Here is a 17,109-nt window from a genome sequence, read left to right on the forward strand (position 1 = left end):
GGAGTTTCGTGCTTTCAGCAGAGTTTTAAATCTGATGTTAATTCGTTATGGTGGCTAATTTGCATTATAAACTCGGTTTATAAAAACCAAATTATCTTGTTATACTCCCCCACCGACGCAGCACCGCAGGCTCTTTAGAAACTTACCCCTTTGTTTATTTGTTTTAGAGAAAGTTTATTTCCGAATGGCCTTTTCCCGCTTATTACGTGAATCGAGTTCTTCACCAGGACACAACCAGGTTTATAGCAGTTTTAAACACAAAGAAGAGTTAATTTATTTGAACTTTAATGGATGAAGCAAACGGCGTTACATACATTGTAACACATAAATGCCCTTAATACTAAAAAAGTAGCTACTGGGGAAACTCCAGGCTACCTCCAATCATCAAGATCACTTTTTCTATTCCGCTATTGACCATATATAACCAAAATATTCAATTATAAAATTTACTTTATACCTCGGTTGCAGAATTATGAATTTACAGATACCTGAAACAAAGAATTCTTAAATACATACTACAAATGTTTGAATACAAAATTAAAGAGATCTTAAAATAATTATCATTAACCTGTAAGATCTATAATGCAGAGGTCAAAATACGTTTTGAAAATAGCATCAGTTATAAAACCGGCATGCATCATATGAGGTTTTTAAAATTGCGTCCTAGTGATAAATAATGTCAATTGGATTTTGTGTCGCATTGTTTCTATTTCACGGTACATAAAACAATTACTTCCAAATGCTAGTAAAATATGCAAAATTTAAAAACAAAATCAGCTTAACTTACTTGTACTGAAACTAAGAAAATAGTTGTAAAAAATGAAAAAAAATCCCTGCAGCCTTTTTCCAAAGAATTGTTTACTTTTCCCTCTGAAGGAATCCGTCACTCTAATCTAAACTTCAATTTAAAGATGACAGGTCAATGAAAACTGGCAAACCATATGAAAATAAAGAATTCTTTTCTCAACAGAATACTCGTTTTCTTTGTGAAAATTAGTTTTTAAAAACCATTTAAGTCTAGTTACTGAAGGTTTTATCATCAACCATTTTCGTTTCATTTACCTACTAAGCCTTGCTCGTTAAAAGTCATTATTTCTACTAGGTCTTTGATTGCTACACTATTAACTAGGCTAAAACGGGCATTTTCTTCCCTTCTTTGATATGACTTAAGATAAATTTTATTGTTCTTTATTCATCAACCTCTTCTAACTACTTTACAGTTCCTACGTTTGTAATTTCATAGTTTTATTTCCGTTTCTCATGGTACAATAGTTGCTTCGCTACCAGTAATTATATATTTGATGGTGAGGATACTTTTATTTCAAATTATTTCATGGTTTTCACCTCGATTCAGACCCGTTTTAGGGAAAACTTCCTTGGTTAAGACAGACGTTTCTTCGAATTAATTTGGTTGCGTGCAACCACGTAAATGGTAAGAAAATATCAAATGTATGGCGTAGTCTACAATACTATTAAGGATAGCTAGCGTAGCGTGTATGCTTAAGCTTGTTAATCGTATGGAAATTACGTTTAATTTCTTTTCTCCGGCTACAACCTTTGTGAAAAACAAAGCTTAAGCTTTTGTGCTTAAATCAGTTTTGAAAGCCCACAAACTCGCCCTCAGACCTAGCATAGTTAATCATTGTTATTCTTTACTAGTATTTACTGCTAGTGAGAATTGATGCAGTTATGTCTTACTGAGTGTATAAATAAAGATGCTTGCTCAGACCGTGTGTTGTCTGTGGGAGGGAAACAAATTAAGAACAATTAAAGTAAAAGGAAAACTAATGCACCCACTCTACACAAGGCTTTCTTTTCAAACGTCATTGATATAATATTTTATCCCAAAGATATATCTTACCTTTTTCTTAAGTAGAAATAAAGTAGCATTTTCTAAGTGAAGTGATCTATAAATATTTCATACATTTCTTGCATGGTGGAAAATGGTAATAGTTAGCTCGAAAGATATTGCCTCAAGGCATAAAAAAGATATAAGTTTTGGGATAGTTGGAGGGAAAGCAATCTAGTCAGTCTTGATTCGTATGTGGTATGGTGTAATTATTGAAACTGAAAAAAGATTAGTTAATGATAGTCTTCAAGAACAGTCTAAAAACATTAGGATATTACACTTCTTGTGAGATCTAGCTGTGGTGCTACCATTAACTTTCATTAATTGTTACCTTTTTTGGAGGAAGTCCTTAACCAGGCACTTTTTTTCTCGTGTAGATGATGCCCACACAGGTTCTAATAACTTATAAACCTTACACTCTGAGATAGCGAATAACATGCATAAATAAAGCAAAAAATATTATTATACATTTGTACGAGCTAGAATAAGTGAAAAGGTGTAACTTATCAAATTCAGAGATGATGTTTGCGTGGCAGATAGTTTTCAAGTCACCGAACGAGGTAAACGTGCATACAAGTTAAAGCCTATTAAAATTACAAAAGGATGGACAATTTCAAAAATACTTGAATAGCAAATCATTGTGAGAGCAATTTATTGTACTCAATCGTGACGTCGTCACTGACCCCTTTGCTACGAAATTTTAAATGTAAAAAGTCTTCTTGACAAATTTTGAAGAAGTACGTTTATAGAACCTTTAAAAATCTTGAGCAAATAATCTGTTTTGTACAAAACAAAAATTGTAACGAATGTAACATCTAAAGCCAATTAGCATGTTGTGCGTGTGAAATTACATTGATATAGTTTGGGTCATCGGGTCTCAGGTGTAACTGGTAAAAATGGTACAAATTGCAAGTGTTCTGATATGCTTTAAAGTTTGAAGCCTAATTAGAACAGTATCTTTTTTTCCCAGCAGCACACGATTGTCACTTTCTGCCACGCGAACAAGCAACCCTTAAATTGTATGAATTGATATTTCTCAAACTGATTTTATCATCTTCTAAAACTAAATGTTTCCAAAATTAAACTCATTTCATATATTATTTGAAGTAAATATAAAATCTATAAAAAAGTTCTGCCCTTTTGAACAAAAGATAAAAGATAATAGCTTTATCCTCTCGAAACAAAGTAGAATGATTTCTCCGTTTCAATTTATCACTGTGTTATTCATTATCCAACATCGATAGTACGGTTTAAAAAACCAATCATTATTTCTCATCACAATTGTGTTGTTTTGAAATAACGGAAACAAAAAATATACAGGCTATTTAATCCATTTCAATCCGATTGTCGTGATGTCTTGGTTTTGCACTCCGGCTCAGTGAAGAATTTGCATACTGCCCCCCATCCTCCCCACCCCGCCCCTTCTTTATTTGACTTAGAAGTATTTTTTTTTTTGTTTGTTTGTTCGTTTTTAACAGTAGTCCTGCCCATATCTAAAACTATTTCAACAATGGTAATTCTCCCATGAGTCATTACTAAACATTCTACAAAATTAAACTCCAGAAAAAAAATTCCCTCTTCGCACCAAGGCATAATCTTTGCGTAAGTTTACAACTTATCTTTCTTCGCTGAAATTTAATTTTGCTTTTCAGCTGGTATTTACAATTCTATTAGCAATAATATTTTAATTTCATGTAGTTGTAATTCGTTAAATAAAATAACTCTACTCGTTCAAAGTATGCAATTTTCTCTTCGGTTAAAAAATTAAAATTTAGTACTCGATAAAAGTGTTAAACTACTAAAATGGAAAAGGAAACCTCCCGCACATTCCGAAATATTCTTGAAAAATTCTTCACTTTCAAATTGAAGTTAATTGTGAAATTTAAACGCATAAACTGAGAGTCCACTCGGCGTTGTGGAGTGAATTTCTACCAAGCAAAATGCTTCCTTCGTAAACGACAACCTCGATTACCTGACACCAATTCTATTATATACTTTCCTCTCACTAACTCAACTCCAATTAACATTTACATCATAGACCACACAGTAGTGAAGAAGTAAGAGAGAAAGGAAAGACAAAGCATACCTGAGTTTACTAATCACAACAATTTGATTAAGCAGATTTTTTCATCCAATTCAAGATGGTATTTTCTCTTTAACTGGATAAAGAAATTCTTATCAACTTGGAATCGAGTTGATATTTACTTGAATTAACTATATTTCTTTACCACCTAAATGGAACGGTTCTTGGTCGGTCAGCGCCTTCCTTGACCAGAGGCTTGTGAAATTCCCGCCCTTGCCTGGAGTGTATGAGTGCCCAGCACTGTTCGCAATAGTACTGCAGGCACGTGACATTTGCGCAAAAAAATGGTGCAAATTTACCTGCGCACCGGGCGCCATGACACTCGTCACACAACTGATCATCCAAAACATATGGCTTGACTTCAACCTGGAAAGTGATATGAAACTGTGTTATTGATAAGAAAGGCTATTGCACATACTAATGGAGTAAAATAAAAAATGGGAGTAAAGCTATTTTTATTTAAAACCTACAACTATCAACACAGCTAACTAAGATATCTTCAAAAGAGTTATAATATTAATATATATAATATTAGAGGGGTTTGAGAAATAAGGTATTCCAAGACTTTTTTGCTCAGGTATACGGTATTCTCTCATGATAGTGATTTGTCTTTTTATCACAGGTAGTAATTCGGCATTTAGTGGATGACCAGAAACTAATAATAGTTATTCCCGAATGAAAAACAGTTGGGTGTTAACACTTATTCAAGTGGGCAAAGTAGTTTTTCCGACCTCCGCTATTGGGAACGATGGTATAAGGAGATGTAATATCAGTAGTGAAAATAGGTTTGTCTTGGCCCAAAATCGCGAAAAATTGACTAACATGACATGACTAACAATGTCAGTCGAAAGGCTTACTCTTTTATCTATGTCGCCATGTTGCAGCTGCACAAATCTGGCACTGATAGCGGCAATATAACTTTGTTGATTGGAGAAGGCCACTCGACCAGCACCTTAAATGTAAAGCAAAATGTAATATGTCAAAAGCTGAACAGCAGCTCCTTATCTGTTGCCGTTGCAACTTAATTTAGTGTTAACAACTGGGTTGAAAACGTGTATTAGCCACCGTATTAGCCGCCCTTTACCGTGGCTAATTTACGTTTTCAACCCAGTTGTTAACACTAAATTACCTGCTATACTCTCCCACCGACGTAGCACCACAGTTTCTTTAGAAACTTACCCCTTTATTCATTTGCCGTTGCAATTTGTTCGATATTCGTAATTTTGCATATGCACGCTTTGTAAAATTGCTCTATTGTCTTCGCTATATTTTTTCGTTTTGCATGTAATCCTTTTCCTAAATGTCGTTTTACTAATCCAGTTAGCTGATTCGAATTTGAAAAAATCTTTCTTCGAGTTTATGCAACTTTTTATTACTGAAACGTAACAACTGCGTTAAGCTAAATAACTCTTACCCTTAGGATATTTCAGTTCAGGATCTACATCTATCCCAGCATAACAGACTCCTCCATACAGCCGATCCATTATCATGGCCAGCTCTATTGCTCTCAATGGGCGAGGCACTCCACCGACAAAAATTGTTTTCCTTGGGTCAAGTGGATGTGAACCGTCCATGACAAAATCTGAATCATTCAGATTCCAAGGCCTTATCTGAACCTGTAGTTTCAAACGAAATGAGTTTTTTTCATACATTCACAATTTTTTCTTGAAGGGGGAAGGGGGAAAGAAAGAAATTTTAAATTACATCCGCTAATTTAACATAGGTCTTTGTAGGCTCTAGGCAACTAGGTTAATCAGAGTTGAAAAAAATTTACAACATCGTACTAACCGATCATAAGGGCCGTACAGGGGAAGATTTGCCGGAGGTCGTAGCAGTACGGACTGAGCGCAGCGACGTCCGTTCAAAAGCGACCTTGGGCCAATATTCTCCAGTACAGCTGAAGCAAGTTACGTCAGTAAGTAGTTTCATATGTGGCACCCGAACCTAACCTGTTTAGTTTGAATTTGCCGGCTATCGCGACCAAAAATACATGGCTTATGGCCGTTTCTGTGGAAACGGTCAGCATAACATAATACGGAGTAAGAACCGATAAGGATGTTCGGAAATAACTCAAGACACCTTGCTAAAAAATAAAATGTTAAATTCCAAATTAAGAGTTCTCCTGTCTTCCATCCGAGTTAGAATAATGATAGGGACACAGAGAAAAGGAACTCACGGGTTTGTCTTTAATAGTAGGACTGGACACACACAGGTAGAGTTTGTCATCTTGCTGGAAGCAGGCGTCGATTAGTTTCTGCACCGATTGCTCCTCCAGGTACAGCAGAAATGCATAACCTGTGGAAGAAATGGATTTTATTATAAAAATTGACGTTAAAAAGCGCGACGTTTCTTACCCCGAAACTTTTTTAGAGAATACCATCAGACATTTTATTGAAATGAAAGTCACTGTACTAAACAACAAGTATGCGATGAACACGATGCTCCTATCAGAGTTGTCCTACCGTTCAAAGACCAGAAAGCAGCAAATGCGGTAAGACACCAACTCGGTGATCTCAGCCGAAAGATTGTTGCCGATGTCCAGCCCGTTTACACAAGTCAGGAGATCAAGGACGATTACAGCCGAAAGAACACAAAAACCTCCAATTGTTAATCAACAAAACTTTGTTTATTATCATAAGTGCGGTCTGTGTGATGCAAAAAAGTATTTACCTAATCGATTCACTTTTAATGTTTCTTTCACCTTAGCGTTTTTCATCACTCTTGCCGCAGTTTTCGTCAGTATCTCATTAGCATTTTTACAATTAATCATAGAAGCGCATGATAAAATTCTTTATCCTCCAACTTAAAAATGACTGTTGAGCAGTCGAAACGTCGTTCCTTTTTCATATGGAAGAAATGTTTTGATATAGGCGTTATGGTAATTTAAAAGAACCTTCGACATTACAGCGCGAAGTCGTGAAGAAGGAATAAAAGTGGTGCGTTAAAGTTATCGTGTGTTCTTATTGGAAAGGCCTGAATTCAAAAAGAAGTTCACCTAATAAGCTTACCTTTGGGCGGAAAGTATGACTTGCTCTCTGCTTTGTGAGGCCAATCTACAGTCAAACTACCAAACCGACAGAAACTGGCGTGAATCTCATCTATAAAATAATACATAAGACTTGCAGCTGAAGCTAATCAAAATGTCTCTACTGACCAAGTATCTGGACACTACTAAATCTCGGCCCTTTTAGGTTAATGAGAGTTTCCAGGTAGCAGCAGTGCTACTTTTATCGAAGTAAAGCCAAGTCGCCCTTAAGAAGCCCTTCTTTCATTTACTGACGCAACCCTCAAGGGGCAGAGGTGCCCCAAATTCCAAAGACTATTTGCTAGTTTAGTATCTTCAACTAAAGCCATGACGAGTACTGACATATTCAGAAACGGGTTTCCTATAGCATTTGTATCTTGTTTTACCAAGTGGCCGTAAACATTGGAACAAGTTTTTAAGTACACTTCTTCATCCATTGACTTTTATCCGTTGAAATACTTCCTACTGCTGAAATGATGAATGAATGAATGAAAATATTTTTAACAGAATACGTGTTGGTTCATGGACTTGACTTGTTCAGTTGGACCCTTTTGAAACGAGAAATAGATGAAAGAACGCTCTACCTGAAGTAAAGTAACGGGTTTCGATTGAATCAATTTTTCTTACTGAACATTTTATATAAAATACGACTAAATAATCTCGACAATTTAGTTATCAAGGCCTCAGTCTGAGAGTATCCCTTAACGACCTTACTCTAGTTAATGAGTAGTTAATAGCCTGTGCACAAGCATAAAATGTTTTCATACCTTCATCAATATCTGGAGGCAGTCCTCCAACAAATACTTTCCTCGAGTAACGCTCGATATGATCCGGCAAATCCGATGTTGGAGAGCAACTAAGAGACCATATTGATGGTACAATTTGATCTATGAGCAAATAAATAAGTAATTATTAATAAATAAATTTCCCGTACACTTGTTAGGAAAATATAAATCTTGAAAAAGGTTAGTTGCAGAAATTTACCCCGGGTAAGGAAGCCCTGTAGGGTTTTTGCTCAATGTTGGCGCGCGCGCCTGCGTAATGTTTTTCTAGGAAATGTTTATGTTTTTGCTTTTCAAGGTCACTGAAAGCCATCAAAAGGCGATGAGCAAGGTTCGGACTATTGTTTGCTGTTGTAAATATTATCAAACTGATTTTCGTTATTAAGCTAAGGCTCCACGAAGGGAAGCGCTCGTCGCTGATAATTTGGCCTTGCCCCTGATTTTCTTCTATCTCTCAAAATTTTTACAATTTGTGAAATTTGTTCTGCCGATCATTTAAAAGCTCAAAAAAATAGGGGTTTCAGAGAAAGTTTCCTCGCTATTTGCAATTTTGTATGTTCCACCTCTATCTCAAATTTGGTCATGAATTTCTTTTTTTTACAAGCAAACAGTTCAGCAAAATTCCATCGAAGGAAACGCGATAAATCTTGCTCGAAAGACTCCGATTTTCTTTGTCGCATAACATTACGTCATGGAATAAAAGTTCGCCAAGATCTATATCTGAGCATGCGTAAACTTTTGGCAATCTTTCCCACGGTGTTTTCTTTTCAGTTGACTTCTTTTGTACAGGGACTATGAACATTACGGGTGCAGTTGCTGGAAACCCTAGATTCCATCACACAAAAACTGTGTGGAGTTAAACTGTTTTTAACTCACCTTTTCAGGTAACAATCGTGCGATCGTATCGAGCCACCATGTTTGTTTTGCATGGTGACACTCGGGCTATGTTCGCACCAAGATCTCGCGCGGTTAAAAACCCCTATGGAGCCTCCTATGCTTGACACATGTTATAAATGTTTCTATCCCACGAAGGCGGATTTCTAGGCAGCAGTGAAAATAAGGCCCGAAGAAAAAATCAGGCCTGTACGGGATTTGAACCCCTGACCTCTGCGATACAGGTGCAGCACTCTACCAAATAAGCCAATAAGCCAACTAGGAACTGGTCCTTGTGTTGGTTCCATGACATTGTTCATTATGTTGTTGGTAGAGCTAACATTCTTTAATATCAATTTTTTTTCACAATGTTATCCCGTTAGGTCTACGCAATTTAAAAACTGCGTAAAATTAACGGCATTGTTACAAGCTCAGAATAACTGAAATCAAGCTTGTTAAGCCATGTCATTATCATGTTGTCACTTTTCGTTCCCATGTAAGTTATATATCTCAGATTTCTGAGATACATAACTTACTTGATAACAGATGAAATTTTTTTCAATCCAGTTTTGGAGAAATTTGGTCGCCTTATCCTCTTTTCAAGGCGACATAATTTGAAGCTAACGGACGTACTTTTAGTTAAATTGCATATTTGCAATTTTTTTCAATCATTGCAGCAGGATAATATCTATTTTTTCAAAAATTGTTACAGTAGATATTTGGAAGAGAAAAAGCTTCTTTTTTATTATTTAAGTATATTTCCCAAATCTTTTCATCATATCGGGACTATACAGTCTGACGAAACATGGGCTGCCGTGAACGCAGGGTAACCAATTAGATGATGCTTACTGTGTACGGTTAAATTACAAAATAAAATCGTTTAATTATTTACCTCCTGCGTGAGAAATTCCTTTCTTTTGCAGATGATACTTGAAGGCTGAAATGCAGAAAAGATAGAATATCTCGTTAGTATTCACATGGCCATGCTTAAGAAAGGCCACCATGTGCTCAAATAATGCCCAAATTGTCGATATAATGCCTAAAATGCAAAGTTGCTCAAAAGTTTTGAAACGTTTCCTTTGAGATTTTCAGCCAAATTTCAAGCTGGCGCCGAACTTTGTTAACGTTTTTTTTTGGAAACTTTGCAAAGAGCTGTGGTAGATTGTAGTTAAGAAAAAAACAAATAGGAGTCATTGACCTCGTTCTTGTTTTAAGGACGCATTATGCAAAAAGTAAGGGCGTTTACAAGAGCCTGTAATGTTACTCTGGTGAACGTACTTGTTTGAAAATTGATGAATACGTATTGATAAACAATCGAGAATTTTTATGCAAACTCAAGGGAAGCAAATGTGGAAGCTGCTAACCATCATTTCGAACCAATTTGATTCAACTGAGCGGAAGTCGCTCTTTGCAATCAGAAGATGCCCCCGTTCACCTACTCATTTACCGATTCACCGATTCGAGCTTAGGGTCAAACTGTAAATGTGACATGGGTCAACTATCGAGTATTCATTTAACAAAACTTGTCACATATATGTGGATGAGATAATCATTTTTTTTTGTGTTATGATTGGACCAATCAGTTACAGTTATCAGCTCATATACCAAGCCATCCTAAAATGGAAAATAGTCAAATCAAGCGTTGTTAAGCTGAATCAAATTTTGGGCGGAAGCAAACGCTTCTCCTGAGCGGTGGAAATTAAGTAAAACAGATGCTAGTCAATGTTATCACGGTAAAAAAAAGAAAATCAAAAGAGTCTGATAAAGCTCTATTTGATAGTAGGTATAGTTGAAGTTTCAGTAATAAAACGTTGCACCTGGCACTAGTGTTATCTAGTCTACAAAAAGATAGAGCACAACAAAGAGAACAGCCGGTTACCTCCAAAACTTTGGGATAACTTACAAACTTTGCCTTCAAATATCTAAGCTAGACCAGGACCTTTATTTACATCAGCTTATCTGTAAACTACGTTCAGGCAGCCATAACTTTGGTTATTTTCCCTTGGCTACCACATAGCAAAACATTTGTGAATTAACACAATGCTTCAGAATAAGCTTGAAGTTCTACAAAGTGAACCGAATACTAATCTCAATCTGTAACTCGTTACTCCTACACCTGGATCGAGACCCAGAGTTGAAGACATTTAAACGAAAACTGTCTTCAATCTCTTCCTTCGCTCGGTTCCACAAACCAAAACAGTTGTCGAACCCAGACAGTTTTGAATGCTTTTGCGGAAGTGTTCTAGCTCGTACCCTTGAACTTTTTTCGGATTAAAAATTTCTTCATTTCACTTAGCTATTCAGGTCCGGCTGGGTAAACTGCTTTTAGCGTTGGATTTTGTTTAGCTCCGGTCCTATAGTATTACACATTTCATGTGATTATTTTGCCGCTTTGGCGGTCGGATGCAACATCGACTTACGGAAATTTTAATTTGAAAAAAACTTTGAGAGTGAAAAAAAATTTAATAAAACTGAATCATTCCATTCCCCCTTGTTGGATACGATATTGACTCATATCCCAAGCGTGCTCCTGGAGTTATCAAAAACTATCCATTTTCATTAAAAATGATTGTTACAGTACTGTAGTGTCTGATACTCAAGAATCAACGTCTCAACGTTAATGTTTACAGAAAAGCACCCATGGCCTCCTGTTGAATTAAAACTGAAATGTTTCGGAATGCATTATGCAGAATACTTCAGTCTCCGTCATCGTCATCGTGAGTGAATTGCACCCGCCTGTCGAGTTTCTTTTTCTTTTCAGAAACGTTTTCTTAGCCGTAAAGCAATTAACTCAATAACCAAGAGGGACGTTCTTTAGGTAAAATCTAAAATCTCCAACTTCGGCCTTGTTACAGTGATCTTGCACGATGATTACGGCCCCGGTTCAAGATTTCCCTGTAACGACCTTCCTCTATGTTATTATGTAGTCAATGTCGTTAATATTTGACGATTTATTGATGATGGCATATATCGAGGCGCACGCTATGAACTTTTGCTTTCTTCACAAGAGGTGTAATCAGAAAAACGAAATGATGATTACTATATCTGACTTCTTGGACGTAATCCACAAAATCAACTTAACCTGAATCGATATTTTGAGATATATAATGGCGTTTTTTGACTATCCCTCTTTATGGCATCATTCCATCTTTCAACGCTCGTCTACTATGTTTCTCGTTCTGCGCCCACAGTTTACATTTGTTATTCTCAATTACAAAGCCTCTTAAAATCGTTTTTATTTTTAATAGACCGTAAGCTCATTAAAGAACCAAATTGGACTAAATATGTGACAGTTTGGGAAACAATCTAAGGTCATAACGCTAACGATTACAAAATCGATTGTTCATTCACAAGTAAGAGTCACCGCTTTTAGTTACTTCTTTGTGGCAATGATTTCATGCAAGAAATTTGTAGGCATAATCTCAATTAAATTTCATTAACATTAAAGTTAACGGAGATTATGCCCACGAATTTCTTGCATGAAATCATTTCCACATTTTTTCCGTTTTCTGCAAAAATATCTTTCTTGGAGACATTACCTTCATCACAAGATGATTGGCACATATCCTGGCCTTAATCAGGTCAATTTAGACACCAGATTTGAGACTAGTGAACATGGTTTGTTTTAACTTAATGAATTGCTTAAAGTCTTTATTACTAGCGGCAAAATTTAAGTACAACGTTATCCTTTCATCAGACAGATATTTTAACTTTTCTTCATAAATAATGCTCTCGATTTCAAAAGAGTAGGGCAATCGCTCCTTATGAAGAAGTGGAATGTATTTTAAGTAGGACGCAGGCTTTTGGAACAGAGCAGTCTAAACACATTTATGAACGCCAGTAGTATCCTCCCGAAATTAAAATTAAAAATGATTATGATGTATCATAATTTCTCAGCTTAGTTGGTTTATGAAGAAACGCATGAAAGAGAAGGTTTTTTGCCACACAAGTGCACATGTCTGTGAAATAAAGTGCAAACAAATGTTGAAGAGCAACTTCGCAGAGCAGCAATTCAGTTTGACTTGGTTGGAAGTCAAAGGAAAGTGTTGAAATAAATTTGCATCGAGTATCGTGCTGACTTAAAAACTTGTTAACGAGTCTCAATTCTCAATACAAATGAGCACGATTTTAGCCAGACGTTACTAAGGTTGTCTGAAATGGCAAAGGGGTCTCTAAGGATATTCACCTAGAAATCTCATTAGACAACTCCGCAAATCGATGTCTCCAAAAGCTTGGCATCTTCTGAGAGACGTTGTTTGACATAATCGCCAAATGTGCTTCCTTAGCTGCCAAAGATTTGCCTTTCTTTCTCGTAACCAATCAGATAGAGAAATTTTAATGGAGAGTAATTTTGACCTATTGTTACTGAAAATCCATACAGCTGTTATCCATGTTATATTCTAAACTCAGCTTGTGGCCCTATATAAAGGTCCTTTTTGCCAAACGTATGAGAGGAAATGTTGATAATTATTGCAGAATAATATCCTATCAAGAAAATGCACTTCAAAGCGAAGAAGAGCTTTAATAAAACATCACGTCAGAACTACTTTTCGCTATTAAAATTGGTTTTCTCGTTTTGAATATTAATATAAAACCGCGTGCAGCTGAGAGATTTAATTGTGTTTTCAGTTTACTGTAGTAAAGTTTTAGTTAAAAATTCTGATATGTATTCTCGATTTGAACTCTAAATTTCAATTTAAATAAGGAAAATTCCCTTTAAAAGATCGAGAGTTCGTTCGTCTCTTCTCTTCAATGGTATCGTCAGCTTTATATCGGTAACTTTGCTCGGTGCTTTACTTAACGTCTGCTACAGTTTTTTAGCTGAAAGCTTAAAAGGGAAAAAGAACGGAAGGAAGGTAGACTTGAATAAATTATCAATAAAATTTGTCTCTCCCGAGCTTTCCTTTCTCGTTGAGGGTTTTCCTTGTATTTCTTTTAGTTTTTGATCAAAATTTTCGGTGGAATATTTTCTTTTCGTCAAAAAACATCACCAGTCATTATAACGTCAGCTTTATAGATGCGATCTTACTAACTATGAGATGCCGTATAAATCTGCATTTTACTGCTTTTTTCTCAGAAACCTCGCTTCCTCTGTTTTAGATGATTAATGGATTTTGTTCCTATTCTCACACTCATAGAGAAGAATTGAAATACGGAAGAAATTTAGTTACTGGGTCTGTTTGTACCTCAGGGACGAAGCTGCGTTGGCGTTTCTTGCGTAAGCCCTCTTCATTGATCTTATACTTTCGCAGTTTTTCGTCATATAAGAAAAACCTTTTTCATTTGTTTGGCGTAAGAAAGACGTTTCCTTCGAGCTCCCATTTTTGTGTTTTCTTTTGACCAATTTTAAGTGTTTGATCAGTCACGAGCCGTAAAAGTGAGACTTGAGCGACACTAAATAGAAATCAAATTACGTTTATTTTCCTTAAAGAAAAGAAATATGTTTGGTAGTCAGACCCAACTGTTGTGATTTTGATTTTGTCTCAGGGGACTAGAGAAACCTTCACTACAAGTTGTAAAAGCGGTGATATTGTGCTTTTTCTCCCTTTCAGGACTAACAGTAATTTCACAAATTTTGTTCGCGTTAAAAGGTTATTCAACCAAATGAGACCGCTGGGAGTCTGATTTTGTAGATGAGTTAGTAGAACTATGGTTTTACAAAGATTGCTAAAGAAGCAAACGCAACAAATTTAAACAGAGGATTATCTGAAGTAGCTGATTATCGTTTTTCAACGGACGGAACGGCGTGGAGACAATATGAAAAACATTCAACAATGTTTTCATGACTTGGATGATTTTTAACTTTTCATTCTATGTAAGGGAAAGAAAGGGACATTTTTGTGATCCTTCCAATGAATATTCTGATCTAAATGAAATGATTATGGCCTTCGCCATCTCTGACTTTTCATCTTTTTGACCGTCGCACACACTTCAACTCGAAGGATAGATTTAAATGTCGTTTCCCGTAATAAAGCAGTCGGCGACCATGCACCCTCATGCAGTCCATCTTTAATTTTTCGTTATTCTTTCCTTTAACAGTCAACGACGACAATTTGTTAGAATACGACATGAAACAATTTTTCTTTGAATGATACGAGAAGTGACTTTGAGACAATTAAATAGTAAGGATAATTTTATGGCTTCCTTCCTTTGCAATTTTACCAGTGGTACTTCATCAGCATCCACAGTGTAGCATCCTAGACATTCATATGACTTAGGAAACAAGCGTACTCTAATTATTTTCTTTTTTATTTAAAATTGAGAAAGGAGTATTTCCAAACTGTAGTTTGTAGTTTTCTTCCAAATGTATCTTTCGAGTCCTCTTCCCACGATTTACGCATTTACCGCCATTTTTTAGGTTTATCTTAACTAAAACTAAAAATGCTGATTGTCAACAACACTAACCCATCAATTTTTTGTTTTAAAGAAAATCTTTTATAGATGTAGAACATCTAATTTCCCAAAACGAAAGGGAAAGCAGCGAAGATATAATAGAAACGTCAAATATTCTTGTTTCTGGCCATTTTGAAAACCCATTAAAAATTAAAAGAACCATCGCGGAAAGTGCAGGTGCCGTGAGCCAGAAATTAGTAGGGAATGAAAGTTTTCATATTCTTACTTTACCGCAGTCTAATAGGGATTTCCAGCGAGATGCGAACGTGAATGAATGTTCTATCGCGATGCGCACTCATTATTAACCAGATGAACTCTCAGGAAGAGAAATTTCCCATAAAGACTGGCTAAATCTGTAACATGTGTTAAAAGCAATGTACGTTTGCGCACAACCTAATTTCACAAAACAAAATGTTATGCCGGTATATGAGCGTGGCAAAATTTGATAGAATTGTATGTTCCTGTTGCTTTGGCTCTTATTGAACAAGGTATTTTATTCATGCTTCTTCTTCCTTGTGCCTTCAGACATATAAAGGGATTTTGCGTCGTAATAAAAGATCATACTAACCGCTTAAGTTATCTGGAGGATCCGAAGGAGAACGAATTATATCAAGTAAACGGGTCTCCAAAGATGGAAATTTCATTGAATCCTGAATAGGAAAGAGAAGACAAAAGATCCATTAGTGATGAGAGTTTAAGATCCACAAAGGTTTAAAAAAAATTTCCCTAAATTTCCACTTTTATTACGACTTTACATCATAATTTCGAAGCAGCTGTACCTTTAAGCCAACTTTTTCCCTCATTAATTTATGTATGTTTTGGTGAAAGGACGGAGAAAACATTATTGATTCTAGCGAATCCATATTTCTCATTTTTTATTTCGCTCGTCGTCTCCTAACGATTTCATGGAAAATACCGTGTGGCTTTAAATAGACATCTCTTATCTAATATAAAAGGATTCTTTATTACGGTTTCTAACTGTATTCGTGTGAACGTAACGTTGTACTCTTCTTAATTTCGGTTCAAAAAATAATCTGCATTGGAAGGGAGAATCACCCAACGTACGGTATCTTTTTATGTGCCTACTTGTTCTTTTGTATATGATGTTTCCTTCAAAATATGTTTTATAATTTCTATGATTTTACCTGATACGAGTAAAGGGAGTTTGAAAGCTCGTTGTTTTGGCCATGTGAATTTCCAAGGCTAGGGATATCATCCAAAATCGTACCGTCCACGGGTTGCCGATTCAGACTCAAACTTTGTAATCCCTGCGTTATGCTCTGTGTTGAGATGGTCGATCTTGAAACAGGAGGAAACGTAGGGTTTAGACGATGATGATTTCGCATTCGCGAAGAGCTTGGAAGTGTTAAAGAAGACGGCCTAGAATTTCTTCCATGTGGGAAATTTATGGCGTTCAGTGTGTGGTTTGAAGGCCGACTTCCCCACGAGTTTTGTTGTTGTGAAGGCCAGCCTGAAATGGATGGCGGGGTCTGTTGATTCCATCCCCCCAAACTTGTTATAGTAGGCATTGATTTGTTTTGCGTTATAAACGCCGAGTTATGAGGAATCGGTCTTCTTGGCTGATGGTTCATTGTTGTCGTCATATTCGTCGGCCCATTTAATCTTCGTGGCTGGGTTATAACCGGAGTGTTGGAGGGTAAATGAATGCCGTTTACTGGCTGTGGAATTGCGCCGGGTTGTACAAATACATCCTCTACGGTGGCTGGCGACCAAAACGTGGTCGATGCTGCAAAATCGTGAAACATGGAGTTCTCTGAATCTCTCGTGAAATTAAGTTTTGTTTGCTCCAAAGGTGTATTTCCCTGCGTTGAATTTACCTTAGATTTTGGCGAGTCGTCTAAACAGTCTTCGCATGAACCGTTTTTAATATTTTTGTTTTCCGAATGTTCCTCCTTTAGATTTCCAGGGAAAAAAAGCGACGTCGCTCGCGAGTCGCTGTGACTGTAGTCAACTGGTGAAAGTGATCTTGTTGTGTGGCCAAAATCGGCCATATCCCAGAATTGTAGAACTAAGGCGAAATAGTGCCTTAGTGGATTACGTATACAGCAGGTGCTATTGTGTTCACCGCGCCACGTCGTTCCTT

At 36.4% G+C, this 17,109-nt stretch overlaps 1 protein-coding gene across 1 annotated transcript; it reads right to left on the bottom strand.

Moving 5' to 3' along the window:
• Positions 1–814: 814 nt before the first annotated feature.
• Positions 815–17,099, bottom strand: LOC131770274 (cytoplasmic polyadenylation element-binding protein 2). The gene is made up of 9 exons (XM_059085985.2): positions 16,151–17,099; positions 15,574–15,655; positions 9,505–9,549; positions 7,725–7,844; positions 6,941–7,030; positions 6,109–6,227; positions 5,347–5,548; positions 4,790–4,884; positions 815–4,298 (listed from the first exon to the last, which is right to left on the bottom strand). The coding sequence occupies exons 1-9, from the start codon at positions 17,015–17,017 to the stop codon at positions 4,074–4,076; spliced, it is 1,845 nt and encodes a 614-aa protein (XP_058941968.1). The 5' UTR covers positions 17,018–17,099; the 3' UTR covers positions 815–4,073.
• Positions 17,100–17,109: the final 10 nt, after the last annotated feature.

This window comes from Pocillopora verrucosa, chromosome 1 (assembly GCF_036669915.1).
Source record: "Pocillopora verrucosa isolate sample1 chromosome 1, ASM3666991v2, whole genome shotgun sequence".
Taxonomy (NCBI): domain Eukaryota; kingdom Metazoa; phylum Cnidaria; class Anthozoa; order Scleractinia; family Pocilloporidae; genus Pocillopora; species Pocillopora verrucosa.

Excerpts from the sequence above, each read along its gene's own strand:
- LOC131770274 (XM_059085985.2), bottom strand. The coding sequence starts at position 17,017 with ATGGCCGATTTTGGCCACACAACAAGATCACTTTCACCAGTTGACTAC. Across the intron at positions 7,031-7,724 it reads GCCTCCAGATATTGATGAAG|ATGAGATTCACGCCAGTTTC; the intron begins GTATGAAAACAT and ends ATTATTTTATAG. Across the intron at positions 4,299-4,789 it reads ATGGCGACATAGATAAAAGA|GTTGAAGTCAAGCCATATGT; the intron begins GTAAGCCTTTCG and ends ATCACTTTCCAG.